Source organism: Thalassophryne amazonica, chromosome 7 (assembly GCF_902500255.1).
Source record: "Thalassophryne amazonica chromosome 7, fThaAma1.1, whole genome shotgun sequence".
In the NCBI taxonomy this organism is placed as follows: Eukaryota; Metazoa; Chordata; class Actinopteri; order Batrachoidiformes; family Batrachoididae; genus Thalassophryne; species Thalassophryne amazonica.
Genome location: NC_047109.1, coordinates 75,579,433 through 75,599,772, shown reverse-complemented (window position 1 = coordinate 75,599,772; position 20,340 = coordinate 75,579,433). Strand labels below are relative to the sequence as shown.

The 20,340-nt window shown below is 39.1% G+C and overlaps 1 protein-coding gene across 2 annotated transcripts in view; it reads right to left on the bottom strand.

The window, feature by feature from the left end:
• Nucleotides 1–6,082: 6,082 nt before the first annotated feature.
• Nucleotides 6,083–20,340, bottom strand: part of arhgef5 (Rho guanine nucleotide exchange factor (GEF) 5) — a 36,653-nt gene continuing 22,395 nt past the window's right edge. For both annotated transcript variants that reach the window (XM_034174565.1, XM_034174566.1), the window contains exons 7-15: nucleotides 16,397–16,549; nucleotides 16,120–16,249; nucleotides 15,951–16,025; nucleotides 15,702–15,791; nucleotides 15,460–15,602; nucleotides 15,033–15,176; nucleotides 14,848–14,918; nucleotides 6,995–7,099; nucleotides 6,083–6,858 (exon numbers count right to left, since the gene is read on the bottom strand). In XM_034174565.1, coding sequence (XP_034030456.1) covers nucleotides 6,716–6,858; nucleotides 6,995–7,099; nucleotides 14,848–14,918; nucleotides 15,033–15,176; nucleotides 15,460–15,602; nucleotides 15,702–15,791; nucleotides 15,951–16,025; nucleotides 16,120–16,249; nucleotides 16,397–16,549 — 1,054 coding nt within the window. In that variant the 3' untranslated portion in view covers nucleotides 6,083–6,715. The remainder of the gene's footprint in view (nucleotides 6,859–6,994; nucleotides 7,100–14,847; nucleotides 14,919–15,032; nucleotides 15,177–15,459; nucleotides 15,603–15,701; nucleotides 15,792–15,950; nucleotides 16,026–16,119; nucleotides 16,250–16,396; nucleotides 16,550–20,340) is intronic.

The window sequence follows — 20,340 nt, the reverse complement described above, 5'->3', positions numbered from 1 at the left end:
GCTCAAACTGAAAGCAAATCTCTACAACGTGATATCAGTTAATTAAAAATATAAAAGCTAAGATGATGGGTTGCATAAGTAATGGAACACTTTGGTATAATACCTGTAAATAATCAGTTTTATTACCAGTTTTCGTCAGACAAGTCAGGGGATGGATACATGAACATTTCCAAGTCACTGAATATGTCTTGGACTTGATTTACATGAAGAAATACAAACAGTATGGCACTCTATGAGAAATCTGTATGGAGTAGATAGTTCTTAAAGACTGAGTGGCTGTGCAAGAAGAAGAGTGAGGAAAGCCACCAAGACACTCAGACAACCCAGAAGTTGTTACAGGCTTCTCTGGCTGTGACTGGAGAAATTGTGCATAGTGCAAGTTTTGCATTTTGTATCCCCAGTTACACAGCTTCATGATGAAGTGTACAGGGGAGGGTTTTCTTTCACTAAAACATCAAATCTAGGCTTGCATCTCAGATGTACCTTCTGCCAGATGGTAGCTGAACTTTTCAGTCTTCTTTTTAAGAAAATCTTGCTCTATACTGAATAAACCTCTATAACAAAGAAAAAGGTTGAGTTTCCCTCAACTGACTGAATAAAAATAACTATTTTAAAACTTGCCTTGTTGCTTATGGCTAACTTTGACCTATTTTAAGAGGTCAAAAGGTCACATTCTGTTTCCTGTTTTTATGCTCATCAAACCGAGGGTGTTTTAGCATTGCGTTACATTTTTACCGGAGACCAAAATATGGCCATCGGGTATTGCAAAGGCCTTGTGTCCATCCGTCTGTCTTTGCGCAGCATAAGTCCAGTTCTCTTACTGCCTGGGTCTTCAAATTCGCAAGGAACATTCTTGGGACACAGACCTTGGACATGTTCAAAGATGGTTAACCTTGACCTATTTTAAGAGGTCAAAATTCAATTAATTCAATTTTATTTATATAGCGCCAAATCACAACAAACAGTTGCCCCAAGGCGCTTTATATTGTAAGGCAAGGCCATACAATAATTACGTAAAAACCCCAACGGTCGAAACGACCCCCTGTGAGCAAGCACTTGGCGACAGTGGGAAGGAAAAACTCCCTTTTAACAGGAAGAAACCTCCAGCAGAACCAGGCTCAGGGAGGGGCAGTCTTCTGCTGGGACTGGTTGGGGCTGAGGGAGAGAACCAGGAAAAAGACATGCTGTGGAGGGGAGCAGAGATCAATCACTAATGATTAAATGCAGAGTGGTGCATACAGAGCAAAAAGAGAAAGAAACACTCAGTGCATCATGGGAACCCCCCAGCAGTCTAAGTCTATAGCAGCATAACTAAGGGATGGTTCAGGGTCACCTGATCCAGCCCTAACTATAAGCTTTAGCAAAAAGGAAAGTTTTAAGCCTAATCTTAAAAGTAGAGAGGGTGTCTGTCTCCCTGATCTGAATTGGGAGCTGGTTCCAGAGGAGAGGAGCCTGAAAGCTGAAGGCTCTGCCTCCCATTCTACTCTTACAAACCCTAGGAACTACAAGTAAGCCTGCAGTCTGAGAGCGAAGCGCTCTATTGGGGTGATATGGTACTATGAGGTCCCTAAGATAAGATGAGACCTGATTATTCAAAACCTTATAAGTAAGAAGAAGAATTTTAAATTCTATTCTAGAATTAACAGGAAGCCAATGAAGAGAGGCCAATATGGGTGAGATATGCTCTCTCCTTCTAGTCCCCATCAGTACTCTAGCTGCAGCATTTTGAATTAACTGAAGGCTTTTCAGGGAACTTTTAGGACAACCTGATAATAATGAATTACAATAGTCCAGCCTAGAGGAAATAAATGCATGAATTAGTTTTTCAGCATCACTCTGAGACAAGACCTTTCTGAGTTTAGAGATATTGCGTAAATGCAAAAAAGCAGTCTTACATATTTGTTTAATATGCGCTTTGAATGACATATCCTGATCAAAAATGACTCCAAGATTTCTCACAGTATTACTAGAGGTCAGGGTAATGCCATCCAGAGTAAGGATCTGGTTAGACACCATGTTTCTAAGATTTGTGGGGCCAAGTACAATAACTTCAGTTTTATCTGAGTTTAAAAGCAGGAAATTAGAGGTCATCCATGTCCTTATGTCTGTAAGACAATCCTGCAGTTTAGCTAATTGGTGTGTGTCCTCTGGCTTCATGGATAGATAAAGCTGGGTATCATCTGCGTAACAATGAAAATTTAAGCAATGCCGTCTAATAATACTGCCTAAGGGAAGCATGTATAAAGTGAATAAAATTGGTCCTAGCACAGAACCTTGTGGAACTCCATAATTAACCTTAGTCTGTGAAGAAGATTCCCCATTTACATGAACAAATTGTAATCTATTAGATAAATATGATTCAAACCACCGCAGCGCAGTGCCTTTAATACCTATGGCATGCTCTAATCTCTGTAATAAAATTTTATGGTCAACAGTATCAAAAGCAGCACTGAGGTCTAACAGAACAAGCACAGAGATGAGTCCACTGTCTGAGGCCATAAGAAGATCATTTGTAACCTTCACTAATGCTGTTTCTGTACTATGATGAATTCTAAAACCTGACAAACTCTTCAAATAGACCATTCCTCTGCAGATGATCAGTTAGCTGTTTTACAACTACCCTTTCAAGAATTTTTGAGAGAAAAGGAAGGTTGGAGATTGGCCTATAGTCAAATAGTATAATTAGGTCAAAAGGTCACACTGTTTGCTACTTTTATGCTCATACTGCCAACAGCATGCAAATCCAGGACATTGCATCATGCTTCATAATGGAGTACAGTAATTTCAGTATCATTACCCTACACATCACCAAACAATAGCGGGGTATTGTTTTCACTAGTGTGTGTCTCTCTGTGGACAAGAAATAATAACATTAATAAAAAAAATATGCATTTAACCCAGCGTAATTACAGTTCAACACACTGTAACCACTAGGAGCAGTTGGCAGCCACAAGTCCAGCACCCAGGAACCAATTCCAGATGTAGACATGCTGCCTTAGACAGCGACCATGAAAGGAGCAGACCCTAATGAGCATGTTTTTGATAGTGGGAGGAAACAAGTGTGCTTGTAGGACACCCACACAGATACCAGGACGGAGAACATTCAAACTCCACACAGGTAGGCTCTGGACATGAGTGGAATCAAACCCGACCTTCTTGCTGTGAGCCACCACGCTGCCCACTTGAACAGACATCCAGAAGTGATTAGATTTGGTTGAAGGTCATGGAAAATATGGTCTATGTTGTATATACGAGGGCTGTCAATAAAGTATAGGTCCTTTTTATTTTTTTCAAAAACTATATGGATTTCATTCATATGTTTTTACGTCAGACATGCTTGAACCCTCGTGCGCATGCGTGGGTTTTTCCACGCCTGTCGGTGACGTCATTCGCCTGTGAGCACTCCTTGTGGGAGGAGTCGTCCAGCCCCTCGTCGGAATTCCTTTGTCTGAGAAGTTGCTGAGAGACTGGCGCGTTGTTTGATCAAACTTTTTTCTAAACCTGTGAGACACATCGAAGTGGACACGGTTCGAAAAATTAAGCTGGTTTTCAGTGAAAATTTTAACGGCTGATGAGAGATTTTGAGGTGATTCTGTCGCTTTAAGGACTTCCCGCGGTGCGAGACGTCGCTCAGCGCTCTCAGCCGCCGTCGTCAGCCTGTTCAAGCTGAAAACCTCCACATTTCAGGCTCTATTGATCCAGGACGTCGTGAGAGAACAGAGAAGTTTCAGAAGAAGTCAGTTTCAGCATTTTATCCGGATATTCCACTGTTAAAGGAGATTTTTTTAATGAAAGACGTGCAGACGGTCCGCAGCCGACGCGGTGCGGCGGCACAGGAAAAACACCTCCGTGTTGATAACCATTTGTAAAATCCAGGTGGCTTTTGATGGCTTTCAGTGGAGTGAGTATATGAGAAATTGTTTAACAGCAGGACATGTTCCAACTTGTCCTTAAGGCTTCCAACAGAGGTGTTTTTCCTGTGGCGGAGCGTTGCGGCGGCTGCGAGCCGACGCGCGGACCCATCCGCACGTCTTTCATTAAAAAAATCTCCTTTAACAGTGGAATATCCGGATAAAATGCTGAAACTGACTTCTTCTGAAACTTCTCTGTTCTCTCACGACGTCCTGGATCAATAGAGCCTGAAATGTGGAGGTTTTCAGCTTGAACAGGCTGACAACGGCGCCTGAGAGCGCTGTGCGACGTCTCGCACCGTGGGAAGTCCTTAAAGTGACAGAATCACCTCAAAATCTCTCATCAGCCGTTAAAATTTTCACTGAAAACCAGCTTAATTTTTCGAACCGTGTCCACTTCGATGTGTCTCACAGGTTTTTAAAAAATTTTGATCAAACAAAGCGCCAGTCTCTCAGCAACTTCTCAGACAAAGGAATTCCGACGAGGGGCTGGACGACTCCTCCCATAAGGAGTGCTCACAGGCGAATGACGTCACCGACAAGTGTGGAAAAACTCACGCATGCGCACGAGGGTTCAAGCATGTCTGACGTAAAAACATATGAATGAAATCCATATAGTTTTTGAAAAAAATAAAAAGGACCTATACTTTATTGACAGACCTCGTATACATCGTTGTGTGCAAAGTGCATACAGCGTTCCTTTCTTAGACATTTGCCCCATATTTGACTACAAACTGTAAATAACAGTCATTGGACATGGCTGCAAGATTTAATTTACAATAACTCAGTGCTTGTTGCACATACATTGACCAGTGTTCAGAATAATAGTAGTGCTATGTGACTAAAAAGATTAATCCAGGTTTTGAGTATATTTGTTATTGTTACATGGGAAACAAGGTACCAGTAGATTCAGTAGATTCTCACAAATCCAACAAGACCAAGCATTCATGATATGCAGACTCTTAAGGCTATGAAATTGGGCTATTAGTAAAAAAAAGTAGAAAAGGGGTGTTCACAATAATAGTGTGGCATTCAGTCAGTGAGTTCATCAATTTTGTGGAACAAACAGGTGTGAATCAGGTGTCCCCTATGTAAGGATGAATCCAGCACCTGTTGAACATGCTTTTCTCTTTGAAAGCCTGAGGAAAATGGGACGTTCAAGACATTGTTCAGAAGAACAGCATAGTTTGATTAAAAAGTTGATTGGAGAGGGGAAAACTTATACGCAGGTGCAAAAAATTATAGGCTGTTCATCTACAATGATCTCCATTGCTTTAAAATGGACAAAAAAAAAAAAAAAAAAGACGCATGGAAGAATATTCTTTTTGGGTCCAAGGGCCGCAGACAGTTTGTGAGACGATCCCAAAACTCTGAATTCAAGCCACAGTTCACAGTGAAGACAGAGAAGCATGGTGGTGCAAGCATCATGATATGGGCATGTTTCTCCTACTATGTTGGGCCTATATATCGCATACCATGTATCATGGATCAGTTTGGATGTCAAAATACTTGAAGAGGTCATGCTGCCTTATGCTGAAGAGGACATGCCCTTGAAATGGGTGTTTCAACAAGACAATGACCCCAAGCACACTAGTAAACGAGCAAAATCTTGGTTCCAAACCAACAAAATTAATGCCTTGCAGATGTGAAGAAATCATGAAAAACTGTGGTTATACAACTAAATACTAGTTTAGTGATTCACAGGATTGCTAAAAAAGCAGTTTGAACATAACAGTTTAGAGTTTGTAGGGTCAACAGCAGATGCTACTATTATTGTGAACACCCTTTTTTTTTTTTTTAACCAATAGCCCAATTTCATAGCCTTAAGAGTGTGCATATCATGAATGCTTGATCTTGTTGGATTTGTGAGAATCCACTGGTACCTTGTTTCCCATGTAACAATAAGAAATATACTCAAAACCTGGATTAATCTTTTTAGTCACATAGCACTACTATTATTCTGAACACTACTGTACATGGCAAAGCGCAGGCTTTAATCTTCGGATACAAAGATGAGAATAGAGAGCACAAGGGTAACTTTAAACGGATTTTATGAGTCACCAATAAAGAAAATCCACTTTTGCAGGTCTATAGTGTAGTCATATCTTGTTAGTATCGTCCATATTATGTCTTTAAACAAAACTCATTCACACAAGGCATACATAACTGCATATAATCAAAAATGATTTTATTCCACAAATGTACACTTAACAAAATGTCCTCACTGCATGCAACATGACCTTTGAAGTTCAAGTTCTATACATATTTGAGAAGCTGTGCATTTTACATCATTTGTTCGGTCACCTGCATGCATTGCTTGCTATTCAGCAGGCAAAGCACAATCAAAAGTATAAGACTGTTAATTATCAAGAGAAGTTAATTTCCAAAAATAGATTTTCTTGGATAATACAAATATCCCTTTGAGCATCATTTTAAACACTTGTCCACTGACATACTGTATCAGCAGCACAGACATTTGTAATGCTTATAAAAACTTGTTTGGTAACACAGTGTTGAAAAGCTCAGGCAGGGCCACTGGAGAGTAGCTTATGTTTTGCTCTGAGGCATGGAATCTTTCACAGACAAAACCAGCCAGATGAAACAAGCAAAAATGCTATATTTAGTTGCACCATTAGAGCATAGTTGTGGCACACTTTTGTGAACAGTTCAGAGACAGATATCCACATGGACCAACGAGAAATCCATTGTTCAGTCTGCAGGTGCTTGAGGCAGACAACAGTCTCACTCAAGTCTTGCCTCCTTTTAGTTAATGAGTGTCCATTCACTTTGTCTCACAATCAGCCTCAGACAGCAGCTGTGGCTGTTTTAATTTTTTGGGCGTCTGATAGGTTGCGTTGCAGGACTCTAGGGTTAGTTATGGTTTCTAAATGGGACTCGGGCACCCATCCACGATGCCGATCAGACAGTCTGGTCCCCTCTACCCAGTCTGCAAACAGAAAAAATGCCCAACACTGTTTAATTTAATTCCATACAGCCCACAGACAGAAGTTAAAATCATATATAGGTGTACTGCACTACTACAAAGACAACTGTGAATGATTTGGGTAGTTTAATGCTCTTACGGTCACTGCTTTGTTGATGCACCAGTATGATATCCGCTTTGTCCAAAGTCAACTCATCAGGCTGCTGTCCAACAAATGCCTTGATACACTGCATCTGTGGGAAATCTGACAAATAAGAGAACAGGTCAAACATGCAGGAAGAAGCAACAAGCATAATTTTATTAACACACACACACAATTTTTCAGAATTGACAGACCCTGTAGGGCTGGTCTAAGTAGTCAATAGCCTTTACCTGGCTTGTTCATACATTACAAGTGCTACAATACAATTTATGGATTCAGAAATCTCTCAACTTATCATGAATGATGAGACCTCTTTCACTGCCCAGCCCTCTAAGACACACCTGCTGCCACCCCAGCAGATTTTTGGGACTGTTTTTAGTCTTAATTTAAATGACAAATTTCCCCAACATGAAAAACCATTTTCCATCTACATTTAGTCCCAATTACTTCAAATTATTCAACTGTGATTTTTACATTTTTTTCCCAAATCTCTTCAGTGGGAGCAGATTGATTAGGATTTACTGAAATGCACAGAAGGTTCATTATGATTAAATTTTGACACAATGTTTGCAGTCATTTTCAGGAAATAATGTTCAAATGGATGAAATGGAAACTTAGGGTCTCTGAGTAATTAAAGAGAAAATTCTGATCTGCAGCTTTAGTGGTATTGAGATAAATCATCAGGTCAAAAGGTTAAAACAGGTGTTTACTTTCATTTTCAGGAAATATCTGGGTCAATGAGTAACTTAAGACCAAGATCTACTCTTTGATCTCATTGGTTACCGACAATTGAGTCATGGGGGGGGGGGGGGGGGGGGGGGTTGTTGTTTTCACTTGTTACCATGGTATAACACCACTTTCTAACAAAGTGTTCCATTTGAGCCTACAGAAACAGACATCTTGCTAATAATTTTACAAAAAAAATTAGGACCACATAACTAGCAGTTCCTGATAGATACCATGCCTACATTAAAGTGTGAACATACAAAATTTAATGTATTATGCATAATTCCTCCCTCCACAGTGCATCCAGTGGGCGAGACATTACTAAGGACCCCTTCACACATAGTACGAATGTGGTCAAATTGTGCATGAAACAGGAATCATATGCTATCCGGTTGTTAAGCGCCGACGTAACGCATCACGTGATAAATCTGTTTCTGGATCCAAAGACCTCCAAGTTTAGTGGTGGAGCCTCCACCTCCATTAACCGCATTCATCAGCTTCTATGGTCAAAACACTTAATAAAACTTTTTTTTTCTTTTACTTTACATATTTTATTATGGACAGGTAAAATATACGTTTGTTTGTTAATAAAAATTATTTATTACAATAAACAGGACGTTAAACTGCTTCACTTTCACCCCGAACGACATGAACAGGAAGCGATCGCAGCTCGCAGCAACTCCCATTGAAAATAACGGAGAAACAACCTGAGCATCTGACATTTTTACATAAAACAAACGCAGTAACAACGTCTAAAAACCCAGTTAATATATCCAGGAGAGTTTTAGGCACAATATACAAAGAGGTTTATGTTGTGATGTTAATGCTGTTGTCCGTGTGCAGCGGTGTAAGTGCAGCTAGATCAGATCGTCTCAGTCCAGTTCTCAATGTTAATGACAGCGCGCCTTTTTTGTTTGAAGCTGGAAGTTGAAAATCACATGATGCGTTACGTCACACTTAACAACCGGATATGTGTAAAATCACCACCTGTTGCCACAATGGTCTAGTGGTTAAGGCGTTGGGCTTGAGATCAGAAGATCCTCAGTTCAAATCCCAGCCTGGAAAATCAAATACTAAATGCAAAATCACTAAGGGCTCTTCGGCAAGGTCCTTAATCCTAGTTGCTCCCAGTGTGCAGTAGCTGCCTTGTATGGCAGCACTCTCACATCAGGGTGAATGTAAGGCATTATTTGTAAAGCGCTTTTTCCATCTGATGTAGATGTGTATATATACATACATATAGCACATAAAATGCTTATATGTACAGATCTGATCACATGGGGACAGCCAGACAGTCAGGGCCTGTGAGCTGATCGCAGCACACTGTGCACACATTAAAAACACAGAAACCACATTAAATAATTACGACAATACCTACATACGCAATTACATACAATTACCACACAACACAGACACATTGGTCTGGGCGCTGAACAGACGCGGGGGGTGTGTCTGCTCACAGCGGCTGCTGTTGTGATCTGTGCTTCTGGACGTCAATAACGCGTACTGTGTTGTGAAGGACATGAACTAACAACATTCCTCCGTGAGGCGCGTGTCTTTGCCTGCTGTCCTCACGTGGAAATACATAAAAACATATATAGGACCATATGACAAGCCAACAGTGCGACAAATACGCCACTTTCAGTCATGTATTAGCAGAAATACACCGTAACAAACACTGTTTGGTCAATTATTACAGCGCTTTTCTCTCTTTTTTAAAAAATATGTTTATGTGCTTGTTGGTTTTAGCCATTTCATGCTCCGGTTATAAGACGGTGATTGTAGCGCAGTGGTATAGTTTCCGTCTGGTAATCATAGCTTGCAGGTTTGAATCCTGTGAGTGGCATTTATTTTTATTTAACTGGTGGGTTCTGTATTGCGTTCTCTTATTTATTATTTATATAAACCCAGTGATATTTACTAATTACACAGCTGGTTTTATTAGATTTTTCTCTACATCAGCGGCGCGATGTGGTGCACCACGTCCCAGCTGCTCATGACACTGTCGCAGCGGGATCGTGCACGCCTGCCCGTCAGCTCAATGTTTTCGTGGTTCGCTCATCCGAGCTGTTCCGCCATGATTCGCCCTGATTTGTACTTATTTGTACTGTGTGTGAAGGGGCTCTAAGTGTGGAGAGTCACTCTGTCAGTCAGTCATGTGACATTTCATTTGTGAACGAGATTACTGTTAAGGATTTTATATATATATATATATATATATATATATATATATATATATATATGTTGTTATCACTGTTAAACATTTGTACCTTCGTCTTCTTCTTATGAAAACGGTGTTGTGCTGTTTGCACTAACCCTGAGAATGTATGTGTTATTCAACCTTGTTTTAGCATGCTGGGGTCAATCTGAACTGGGAATGAAGAGCTGGATGTACTTATTATTATTATACAACTTGTTTTTGTAGCCGCTAACGACTGGGAGTGAAGCATGACGGGGTCAGTCATGAACTGGGAATGAATAGCTGGATGTACTTATTATTATTATACAACTTGTTTTTGTAGCCGCTAACGACTGGGAGTGAAGCATGACGGGGTCAGTCATGAACTGGGAGTAATAGACCTGAAGGTTGTTTTTGACTGTTGTGACGTGATGCTTAGTGTGAAGACCAGGACACTCCAGGCAGATGCACAACAGCTGATAACTGCAACAGACGAACGAGATGTGCTGACCTCCGACGATAAGAGTAAAAGAAAGAAACTGTTTGTCCTTACAGCTGCGCTTATAGACGTATGTGTTTATGTTACGGGAAGAAACTTGTCTCGCGTTGTCCCCCCCCCCTTAGGACAAGTTTTAAGATGTAATGAGGGCATCTCTAATAAAAAGAGCGGGAGCACAGGCCAGACTTTAGTGTAGCCTTGGTGTACAGCCTGGCTGCACTCCGCGCGTGATTAATTTGACTTTCTGTCTCACTGGTGTTTCTTGACTCTGTTTGCCTTATCAAAGGTTTTAAGAATGTTTGGAGGAGAAAATACCCAACAATTACTTCAGTTGTGCTGGCCCATTTGTCTATATATGTATTATGCTTCATGACCCAGGGTTCCAGACTAACTATTGTTTGTACTGGTCACACTGGCATTACCAGTTTCTCAGTTGGTTGCACCATTAACATAGTTTGGTGTCTCGGTTGATCGGTCGCTCACACACACACACACACACACCCTTTTGTTGGTGCAGCATGGTCTTAATCAATGACCTCGCATGTTGAACAGTTGTCTATGGACTGACAGTGACTTGAGATTTGACAGATATTTTAATCTGAACATTGCTTTCTCTATATGTTCTAATATAATTTTATAATTTTTGCGTCTATAGATACCTTCTGGTGCTTTTTCAGATCAGGATGAACATTATACTTTAAGAGTTACAATAATATGGAATCGGTATTGTTATTATCACTAAGAATCTTGGGTCGCAATTTTTACTGTTTCAGTTTTTACATAATATGCCAACACCAACTATACAATTTTATCATCCCATCCCAGGAAACCTGCATTGCACCGCATTCACATTTATTTCTGGAGGAACAGGAATGAAATGGCTTTAAACATATTTTGGACAGTTTGAAAGTGAAACATTTAAATATGGCAAACTAAAATACCGGAGATTCATTAACAGCTTTAATCCACTGAGAAAGGACACAAATCTGTAATCATCCACTTTATTTCATCAATACTGACTGAGTGGATATAAAACCAATTCAGTCTAATGACTCTTGATGTTCATAAACTATGAGTTTTGCACAATTCATCATTGTTGATGACAAAATGATATAGTTTTGAAGCAGCACATTTCCCTACAATCATTCTACTTTTCCTCTTTATGCATGTTCCTACAGCTACTACTGCTGTGGGAAGACCGAAGTACTGTAATAACAACTTTATTTATATTACAATATTACTCGCTCGAGCCATCACATCATTCAGCAAAGTCAGACAGTGTGGTTTGTTGCCGTTTTAGTTTTCACCCACATTCAGTGAGCTTCCAGCCACACATCAGCGCTTCCAGTCTGCAGCACAGGATGGCATGAAAAAGACATGGTGTGCACACACAGTCCGTTCTCAACTTCTGATATTTCAGCGTGAATATTTCTGCACTTTAACAGACGTGCATCAAGCCCCAGGCTACTTCAAGTGGAACACAGAGACTGTTCCATTCATTTGAACGGCAGTGGTGGGCACAGCTAACCAAAAAGTTAGCTTCGATAATAGCTAGTCAGCTAACTGAAAACGTTTTTTTTTTAAAAGCTAAACCAATAAACCACCCAAAAATTTATCGGAAACTACAGCTAACCGATAACTTTCAGTATTGCTTCTAATACACTTGCAACTACTAACAAGCTGATTTTGAGTTTTAACACCACAATCGCTTCTGGTAGCATCAAAGGCGACCACAGACCCAAACAGTGAGTCAGCACTTCTGTCTTTGTCCGCCCTGTCCACTGCTGGAAGCTCCTGTTTATTACATATTTTGCAGCAGTGAAGCAATTAAGAGGAGCTAAGCTCAACTCTACACACACAAAACAAGCCATTATTCCTTAACTAAATACAGCCGTGCCGCAGTTAAAAAGTCAAATTATTCTGGATAGAATAACTCCATTAATGTCAATTCTGTCATTTGTACAAAGTTAAAATATAACACATATCTTTTAATAATGTACTAATTCTGAAGTTTTGTAACAAACACAGACAGATGCCAAAGGGATTATGGGTAAAATGAGCCTCCGCTAACACTGATTGGTTGACTCATTCATTCTATGTAAAAACCAGGACGTTAATGTGAGATGTGTGTGTGTTGGTGTTTACATATAAATGTGCTTTTGTAAAATATGGCTTTTTTAAATTGGTAAAAAAACAAAAAAAACAAAAAAAAAAAACAAAAAAAAAAACAAAAAGCCTTTTGCAAAAAGTCAAGTTGTGAACTGATTTGACAACCGTCTGATATAACCGGGGTCAAAATAAATAGAACACTGCCATCTACTAGTGTCCAGATGCTCATACTGCCATGAACACTACTGGCCAGTAGACGACAGTAGAGACGGTGAAAACTTGCCAAAACAAACTTCTAGATAATCCGTGTCTGCTATGTTTAAAATGCGTGGAATTGAATAAACGCAAACTGAATTTCAGACATCTTATTTATATTACTCTTGAACAAAGACAACAGACAGTGTTTGACATAAACAGGAGTTACAGGACTCTAAAGAGCAAACAGGAATCGATTGCAATGATTCCAATTGAAAATAATGGAGAAGCAACCTGGGCTTACATAAAACAAACACAATAACAACATCTATAAACCCAGAGAATGTATTCACAAGAGTTTTAGGCACAATATACAAAGGGTTTAATGCTGTTGTCCGTGTGGAGCCTGATCAGAGCGTCTCAAATGTATTTCTGCTGTCATGAATGTACTGAGATTACCCATAATGCATCTGGACACAGCATGTCCACACTAAAACCTTCAAAATTAGTGCATTACTTTAAAACTAGAAACATATATCTGATATTTTCACTTTATAAAACTTCAGATGTGACGTTAATTTAAATAACTTGTCCGAAATTAGCTTGGTTAAATTTTAACCATAAGCTAAAACTGTATGCCTTTGGATGACTTGGGTGACATTGCCAGCAAATCAGTATGGGGTCAAAAGAAATGAGCTTTTTTCTTTTCTGTGACTAGTTCTGCAGAGGATAGAGCAGTTTCTTCTAGAACCAGCTCTCTTCTGTTTGCAGAGGATAGAACTGCACATCTACCACAAAACATTTAACAGGCAGGTACGCAACTGATTTTAGACTTAATAAATGTTAGCTTTGTTCACCGCGGCTGCAAAAATATGTTAGCGGCCTAAAAATTATTGGACCAAAACTTATAGGAAGATAATTGGTCCGATGATGGTTTTCAAAGTTATCTGAAAAGCTAATACGATAATGAAAATGTTAGCTTTGATAATTAGCGGTTAGCGGAACTGTGCCCACCACTGGTGAACGGTCACCTCTTTTTTCTCTTCTCACAACTGCTTCAATGTCAGTCACTCTAAAGTAAAAGTTACCATTACATTTTGTAAAGCAGCCTGACAACTGACAGTAGCTGCCAACAAAAATGTTCATCATGCACTCACATAAACGTAACCAGGTGAAGATTTAACTCTTACAACCTAAAAAACAAAACAAACAAACAAACAAAAAAACACGTGACCATTTTGGTTGCCGCCTGGAGCCCTGTAACCCCAAGAAATGATTGATTTTGGGGTCAAAAGTTCAAAGGTCAAGATCACAAGAGTACACTCTGTAAAGTTCTTGTGAATAAGACATTTCATTTGTAATTGCCTGAATGTCACCAAACTTGGTATAAACATTACTCAGTGATCACAAGAGGACTTTTGGTTTGGGAGTGAAAAGGTCAGAGGAACACATAAATGTATAAAAGTCTGAGTGCAAGATCTTTTTTTCACCTATCGCATTGTCACCAAACATGGTATCTGTGTTCCATTTATTGACCTCAAGAAGCCTGTTGGCTTTGGGGGTCAGTCACTGGAGGAACATACATTGTAAAAAAAAACAAAAAACAAAAAAACCCAAAAAAACCAAAACAAAACTGAATGCAGCAACATTTTCTTAACAGCTTGATTGTCACCAAACTTGGCATGTGTGTTAAACACTGTAACCTCAACAAGCCTATTGACTTTGGGGTCAAAAATCCAAAAGTGAGGAAAAAAGTCACTAAACTATGCTTTGTGAGAAGCCTGCAGAAAAGTGTCAATTGTTAATGTTAACCTTATTGACATTTGCCAAGGACACCGTGGGTTAGTGCAGATTATGTCTTAATCTGATCTCAAATTACTTGGGTCAGTTAGTGCCAGTTTAGTTGTGCTGGTTTAGTTGGGTCATACAAGACTGCACACAATAAAAAAAGTACTCATAAAAATACAAGGCTCTGACTTTGCCAAACCTAAAAATGTTATGCAACACTGTAGTTATACGTGGGGATGCAAGTTACTTTCTGTAAAACAAATTAAGTCACTAAAAAGCTATTTTTTTTTCTCCCATTTACCTTGTTAACCATGTTTAAAAACAAAATTAGACAGCACAATTAAGCTAGCTAACCTTGTGCAGCAGAAAAATCTATTTCAGGATGAGGTCGGGAAAGGGCAGATATCCACCGCAGCTTATCACTCCTGTAGGGAAAGCACAGATATGAGGACTTCTTCCAATACTGATGAGGTGATAATCACTGAGACAAACTTCTAGAATTCAGCTGCAGACACTCATCAGTGCTGCCGGCCCCTTACTGTGTGTCAGTTCTCAGGAGCAGGGCTTTGTTTGTCATGTGCAGCCGGAACAGGTTCTCCTGTAGTGAATAAAGTTTGACACGACAATTCTCTGCACGCAGGTCTGATACAGGACAATGATCTATTACTGTGAATCTTCCTCCTCTAGAAACAGAAAACAAAGGAGGAATGAGATGTAATTGAAGTATGACATTAAAAAAAAAGAACAAGAGTGCACAAGAAACCTGGAGGAGGAAGGAGGGCTGTTTTTTTATGCGTTGTCTGTTGATTTGTGTATAGGATTATTCAAAAGCCAATGAACTAATATTTTGTGATACGTAGAATATTTTCACAAGCATTATATTCAGTGATGGCTGGTCCTCAAAACATTCACAAGTCCAACATTAAATTCACTTTCTTTGTATGGAAGCTTTATTTGACAACTCACTCCTTCTGTTGTGACAGCAGCAAGTAATCATTGAAGAGGTGCAAGTAAATATTTCTCTCTGTGTCCTTTAGAGAGAAATCCATTAGTTCAGTGACTGGTCCTTCCCGCACCAGCCGACGAGCCTGACTGATCAGAGGAAGAGTCTAAAACACACACAAGGGTGGTCAGGACAACAATACACAATGAATTTGGATTTGCGTTACATCATCCTCATTAGAACACCAGAAAACTTCATTACTCACCCTGCACTCAAAGTCCACCTTGGCACTAAGAGACACCAGAGACTCGATACTTTTCATCTGTGTGATGCTGTTGTTACTCTCTTGAATCAGCTACAGTACAAACAAGTAAGGACATTACAGAAAATTGTGATCAAAGTCACACACACACACACACACACACACACACACACACACACACACACACACACACACACACACACACACACACACACACACACACACGAGAATGGGACTAATTGAAGCTCTTACTTTCTCCAGCAGTTTCAGTGATTTGATGGCCTGTGCGGCCTCCGTTGTGCCCGGAGTTGTCCTTTTCACAATGTTCTGGACAGAAAAGACTTTTGTGTTAAAGTGACAAACCCAGCAAGAACATAAACACACTGCCAGTCTTTTTTCAGAACACCTCACATATACACACCTGGACCAGCAACTTAATTCTAGTTATCCTTTGGAAGGGGAGAACGAGGAAGGAACGAAGAGGAAGCCTCTGACAAAGAGGACTCCGCTCCAATTTCTCCACAATTCGTTTGAATGCTGGATTCTCATTCCTGGGAGAGAGAGTGTGTACATTTAAAACATATAAACATCTAAAAGGATAAGGATTCATATTTTATCATCTGAAATGTTTTGCATGACATGAAAAAAAAATTCAGTCAGAAAAACAGAAGAAACAAATAAGCATGCTTGTAGCTCACATGAGTCTTTGATAGGTGGCATCCTGATATGACTGGTTAGTGAGGTAAGGCACGTAGACCATTCTGAAGCGCTGACAGTGCCGAGCGATTATGTCACACACACTAAAATGCAGTATGTCAGACTCTACCTGCTCCTCCAACTTTGACAGAAAACTGAGGGGGAAGAAACAACAACAAATATATCATTTTTAGTCTCTCTGTACAACTGAGTTTTGAAATTATACCTGGATAGCACAAATGTGAGTGACACTGTGTACATTAAATCACAAATATTCATATAAATATGCAGACAAACTCACCTTTGATTAAATGAGTAAAAAAAAAACAACAACAAAAAACATAACAAAATACATGCCTCATAATCAAATTGTGAAATGATCAAATTGTGAAAGTAATTTGACAGGTGAGTCCCAGTTGAACCAGGAATCCCTGCAGACTAGACAGTTACAGTGGATGGCCAATACCACTTTTAAACAACAAACTGCACCCTTTGCACAATTACGTTCAGTTTTTAGTCCCAAGATGTAAAACCAAGTGCTAGAAAATCAATTTTGTTACAGCTGCTATCACACCGGTGAACAAGTTCTAAATTGCACAAACATTGCACAAGATCACTTTGGAGCAGGTAGTTTTTGTATGTACTGATTAAGTTTATTTTTATTTCTATTATTATTATTATTATTAAAGATTGCCTTCATTTTAGGGGCTGGTTCATTAACTTTAGAATTTTTTCATTGGTATTTAACACATATTAGACATTTTTAACAGCACTGGAGCAATTTTTCTTGTTTTACTTTTACCCATTTGATATGTTTTATCCTGCATGATCTGTTGTCTGTTATGTCAGTGGATGCTCTGAACATTTAAGTTGCAAAATAAATCTACCTATAGGTATAAACAAAGTAATCTGAATCTTCTACAATGGTGTACTGCATCATACAATCACAAACACCATGACACACGAAAGATTAATGTACCACTGCTGGGGCAACATGTTCTGCTTCAAGTCACAGTAACTCAAAGAGCTACTGACTGATCAACTCTGGCCTATGATGAAACATTTGCTTCAATTCCCACATTCACAGGGCACCACAGTTTATGGAACAGTTTTAGAAGTAGAAGAAAGTGGTAAATCATATCTACATCAACATCTACAATGACATTACTCCACCTGAAAAACACCAAATGACAAATCTTGTGAGTTGGAGATGTTTTCATAATTCTAATCACAACACCTCATAATGACAACATGAAAAAAGTTTAGAATTTTTAGCAATTTATTAAAAAAAAAAACTAAGAAATCCATTTACATAAGTATTCACACCCTTTGCTCAATACTATGCTAATGCAGCTTTTGAAGTAATTACAGCCTCAAGTTTTCTTTAATATGATGCCACAAGCTTGGCATTAGAGCCATGTGCATGACTAATTTCTTCATCCCGGTCCCGCTGAAATTTGGACCATTACCAGTGTCACAGACCAAACGGATCCCCCCCTAAAAAATGGTCAACCTGGCTTCACTGCACATGCGTCATTTGGGATCATAGCAGCTCGTCTGAATTTGACTCTCTTCACCCAAAGCGATCAAACAGATTAATGGGATTATTAACCATCAGAAGAGAAGGTAAAACCTCTTAAATCATTCTAAAGTCAGTTTTAAACAGAAACGAGGCAAAACTCGATGCTTTGAAATGACAAATGCACAGTGAACGCATCAGCTAGGAGCTCGTGCTGCGGTGGTGCTCTGATCGCTTCCTCCATCTTTTATGATGAAATAATGCTGAATTTATGTGGAAATGATTTTTGTACAACAGCTTCAGATATGTGTTGCTGAGATAGATGATAACTGGAGTGCAGTTTTAAGCAGGAACGAGGAGATAATCGGTGAACCGTGGCTAATGACGCATGCGCAGTGAAGACAGTGCAGGACAGTTCGGTCGGCGACACTGGCCACCCCCTCAATGTGTGTATTACACTCCAGCCCATTCCCACAATGTGTATTTCCAGGTGTGTGCCTTTCCAAATTATGTCCAAACAACTGCATTTACCCCAGGTGGACTCCAATTAAACTTTAGAAACATCTCAAGGATGATCAGTGGAAACACGAGTCATCTGAGCTCAATTTTGAACTTCGTGGCAAGGGCTGTGAATACTTACATACATGATTTGTTTTTTTTTTGTATTATTTTAATAAATTTGCAAAAATCTAAAAAAAAAACAAAACACGTTTTAAACACTGTCATGGGGTATTGCGTGCAGAATTTTGAGGAAAAATAATCAAGTTCGTCCATTTTGGAATAAGGCTACAACATAAAAAATGTGGAAAAAGTGAAGCGCTGTGAATACTTTCTGGATTCACCGTATAGAAACTGCAGCTTCTGCTTTACTTTTGATGCTCTTTGTAGTTCTTTCAACCCGTTCTGAGTCGGTAAAGCATGAATAGCATGTCCTGTGTAATTCGCATCATGAGTAATGGAGGTATACCATTATTATTACTATTAGCATTACTGAAATTTGCTGATATGGCCAGGTGTTGAGTAGGGATGGGTATTGATAAGATTTTATCGATAGATGATTATCAATTCTGCTTATCAATCAGATTCCTTATCGATACCGCTTGTGAATTTTCTGTGTACTAAAAGTAGGCTTTACAGGTTTTCTATGTCAACAACATTTTATTGAGTCTTAAAGTAAATAAATATGAAATTGATCACTGTATCCTTGATCTCTGGACATAAATAAAAACAAAATCTGTATTTTTTGTCAAAAGCATTTCCTTTCAGACATTTTGGCATGAATGTCTCTCCATACCTCTGAGCTGAGCTCAGCTCAGCCGGCTGCTGCACATCAGCACAGGACGTCTCATTTTGGGAGGGAAAAAAAAAAACATTTTGATTGATTGCAGTTTGTTTGTATTACAGCATTTAGAAAGAGGTGTCATTTGATTTAAACGGTGTTTCGCTTTTAAGTTATTAATTCCGGCTGGACTCTATCGTTCTAACTTGACTCGGCAGAGAGCCGCGCAACGTTTGGAGCTGTGTGAACAGAACGGAGGACGATTCTTGTTTCTTTCTCGTAACAAGACAGGAGTTCCAGTTAGTGACTTTATTCCGCACAAAAGTGACTCACGATTGACATATTCAGGGATGAAAGTGGTGAAAAACAAAAAAAAGCTGTAACCCAAAATTACCCACCAACACCACCCGCCCGAAAATGTTTGAATTCTAGAAGCTCTGAAATGCAAACAGGGACTATTCCAGACAATAAACTGCAGTGAGTGTAGCATCCATTTTGGTGAGAAAAACCCAACTTTCCTTATTCACATTAATTCCAGTAGTATTCTGCTCTTACTAGGATGCAGCAGTTTTCTAGCTTGGCAGATAGTTCTAGAGGAAATCACTGAAGAAATTAACAAATTGAAAATATGGTTTGACCTAAACAAACTGTCATTAAACTTAAATAAAACAGGCATGAAGTGGAGGTGTAAGAGTCACTAGGTGTTCACAGGAAACAGTTATTTATATTTCTATATGTATTTATTAATGTTCATTGATAGATGGCTTTATATTTTCTGTTGTGTTTTAATCAGGTTCTTGTTGTCTGTTTCTATAAAACTGCATTGTAGCATTATTAGTTATTACTATTATCGTTGTTGTTGCTATTATTATTATATAAACAAAATAAATTAAAAAATATTACAATTTGTAATACATTTGACTTTTACGACAACAAACGCTGAGCCATTATCATACAGAAAACAAATGCACACAAACGTGCTGAGATGCCAACAGCTTAATGCTAACTTTAACACTGAAAATGCCATAGACATGCTAATGGGTTAGCATCGGTCCCGTTTTTAAGTTATAATATACATCTATCAACTATTTCAGAAGACACAAACAGATGGTTTAATACAAAAGAGGTAAAGATTACTCACTGACATA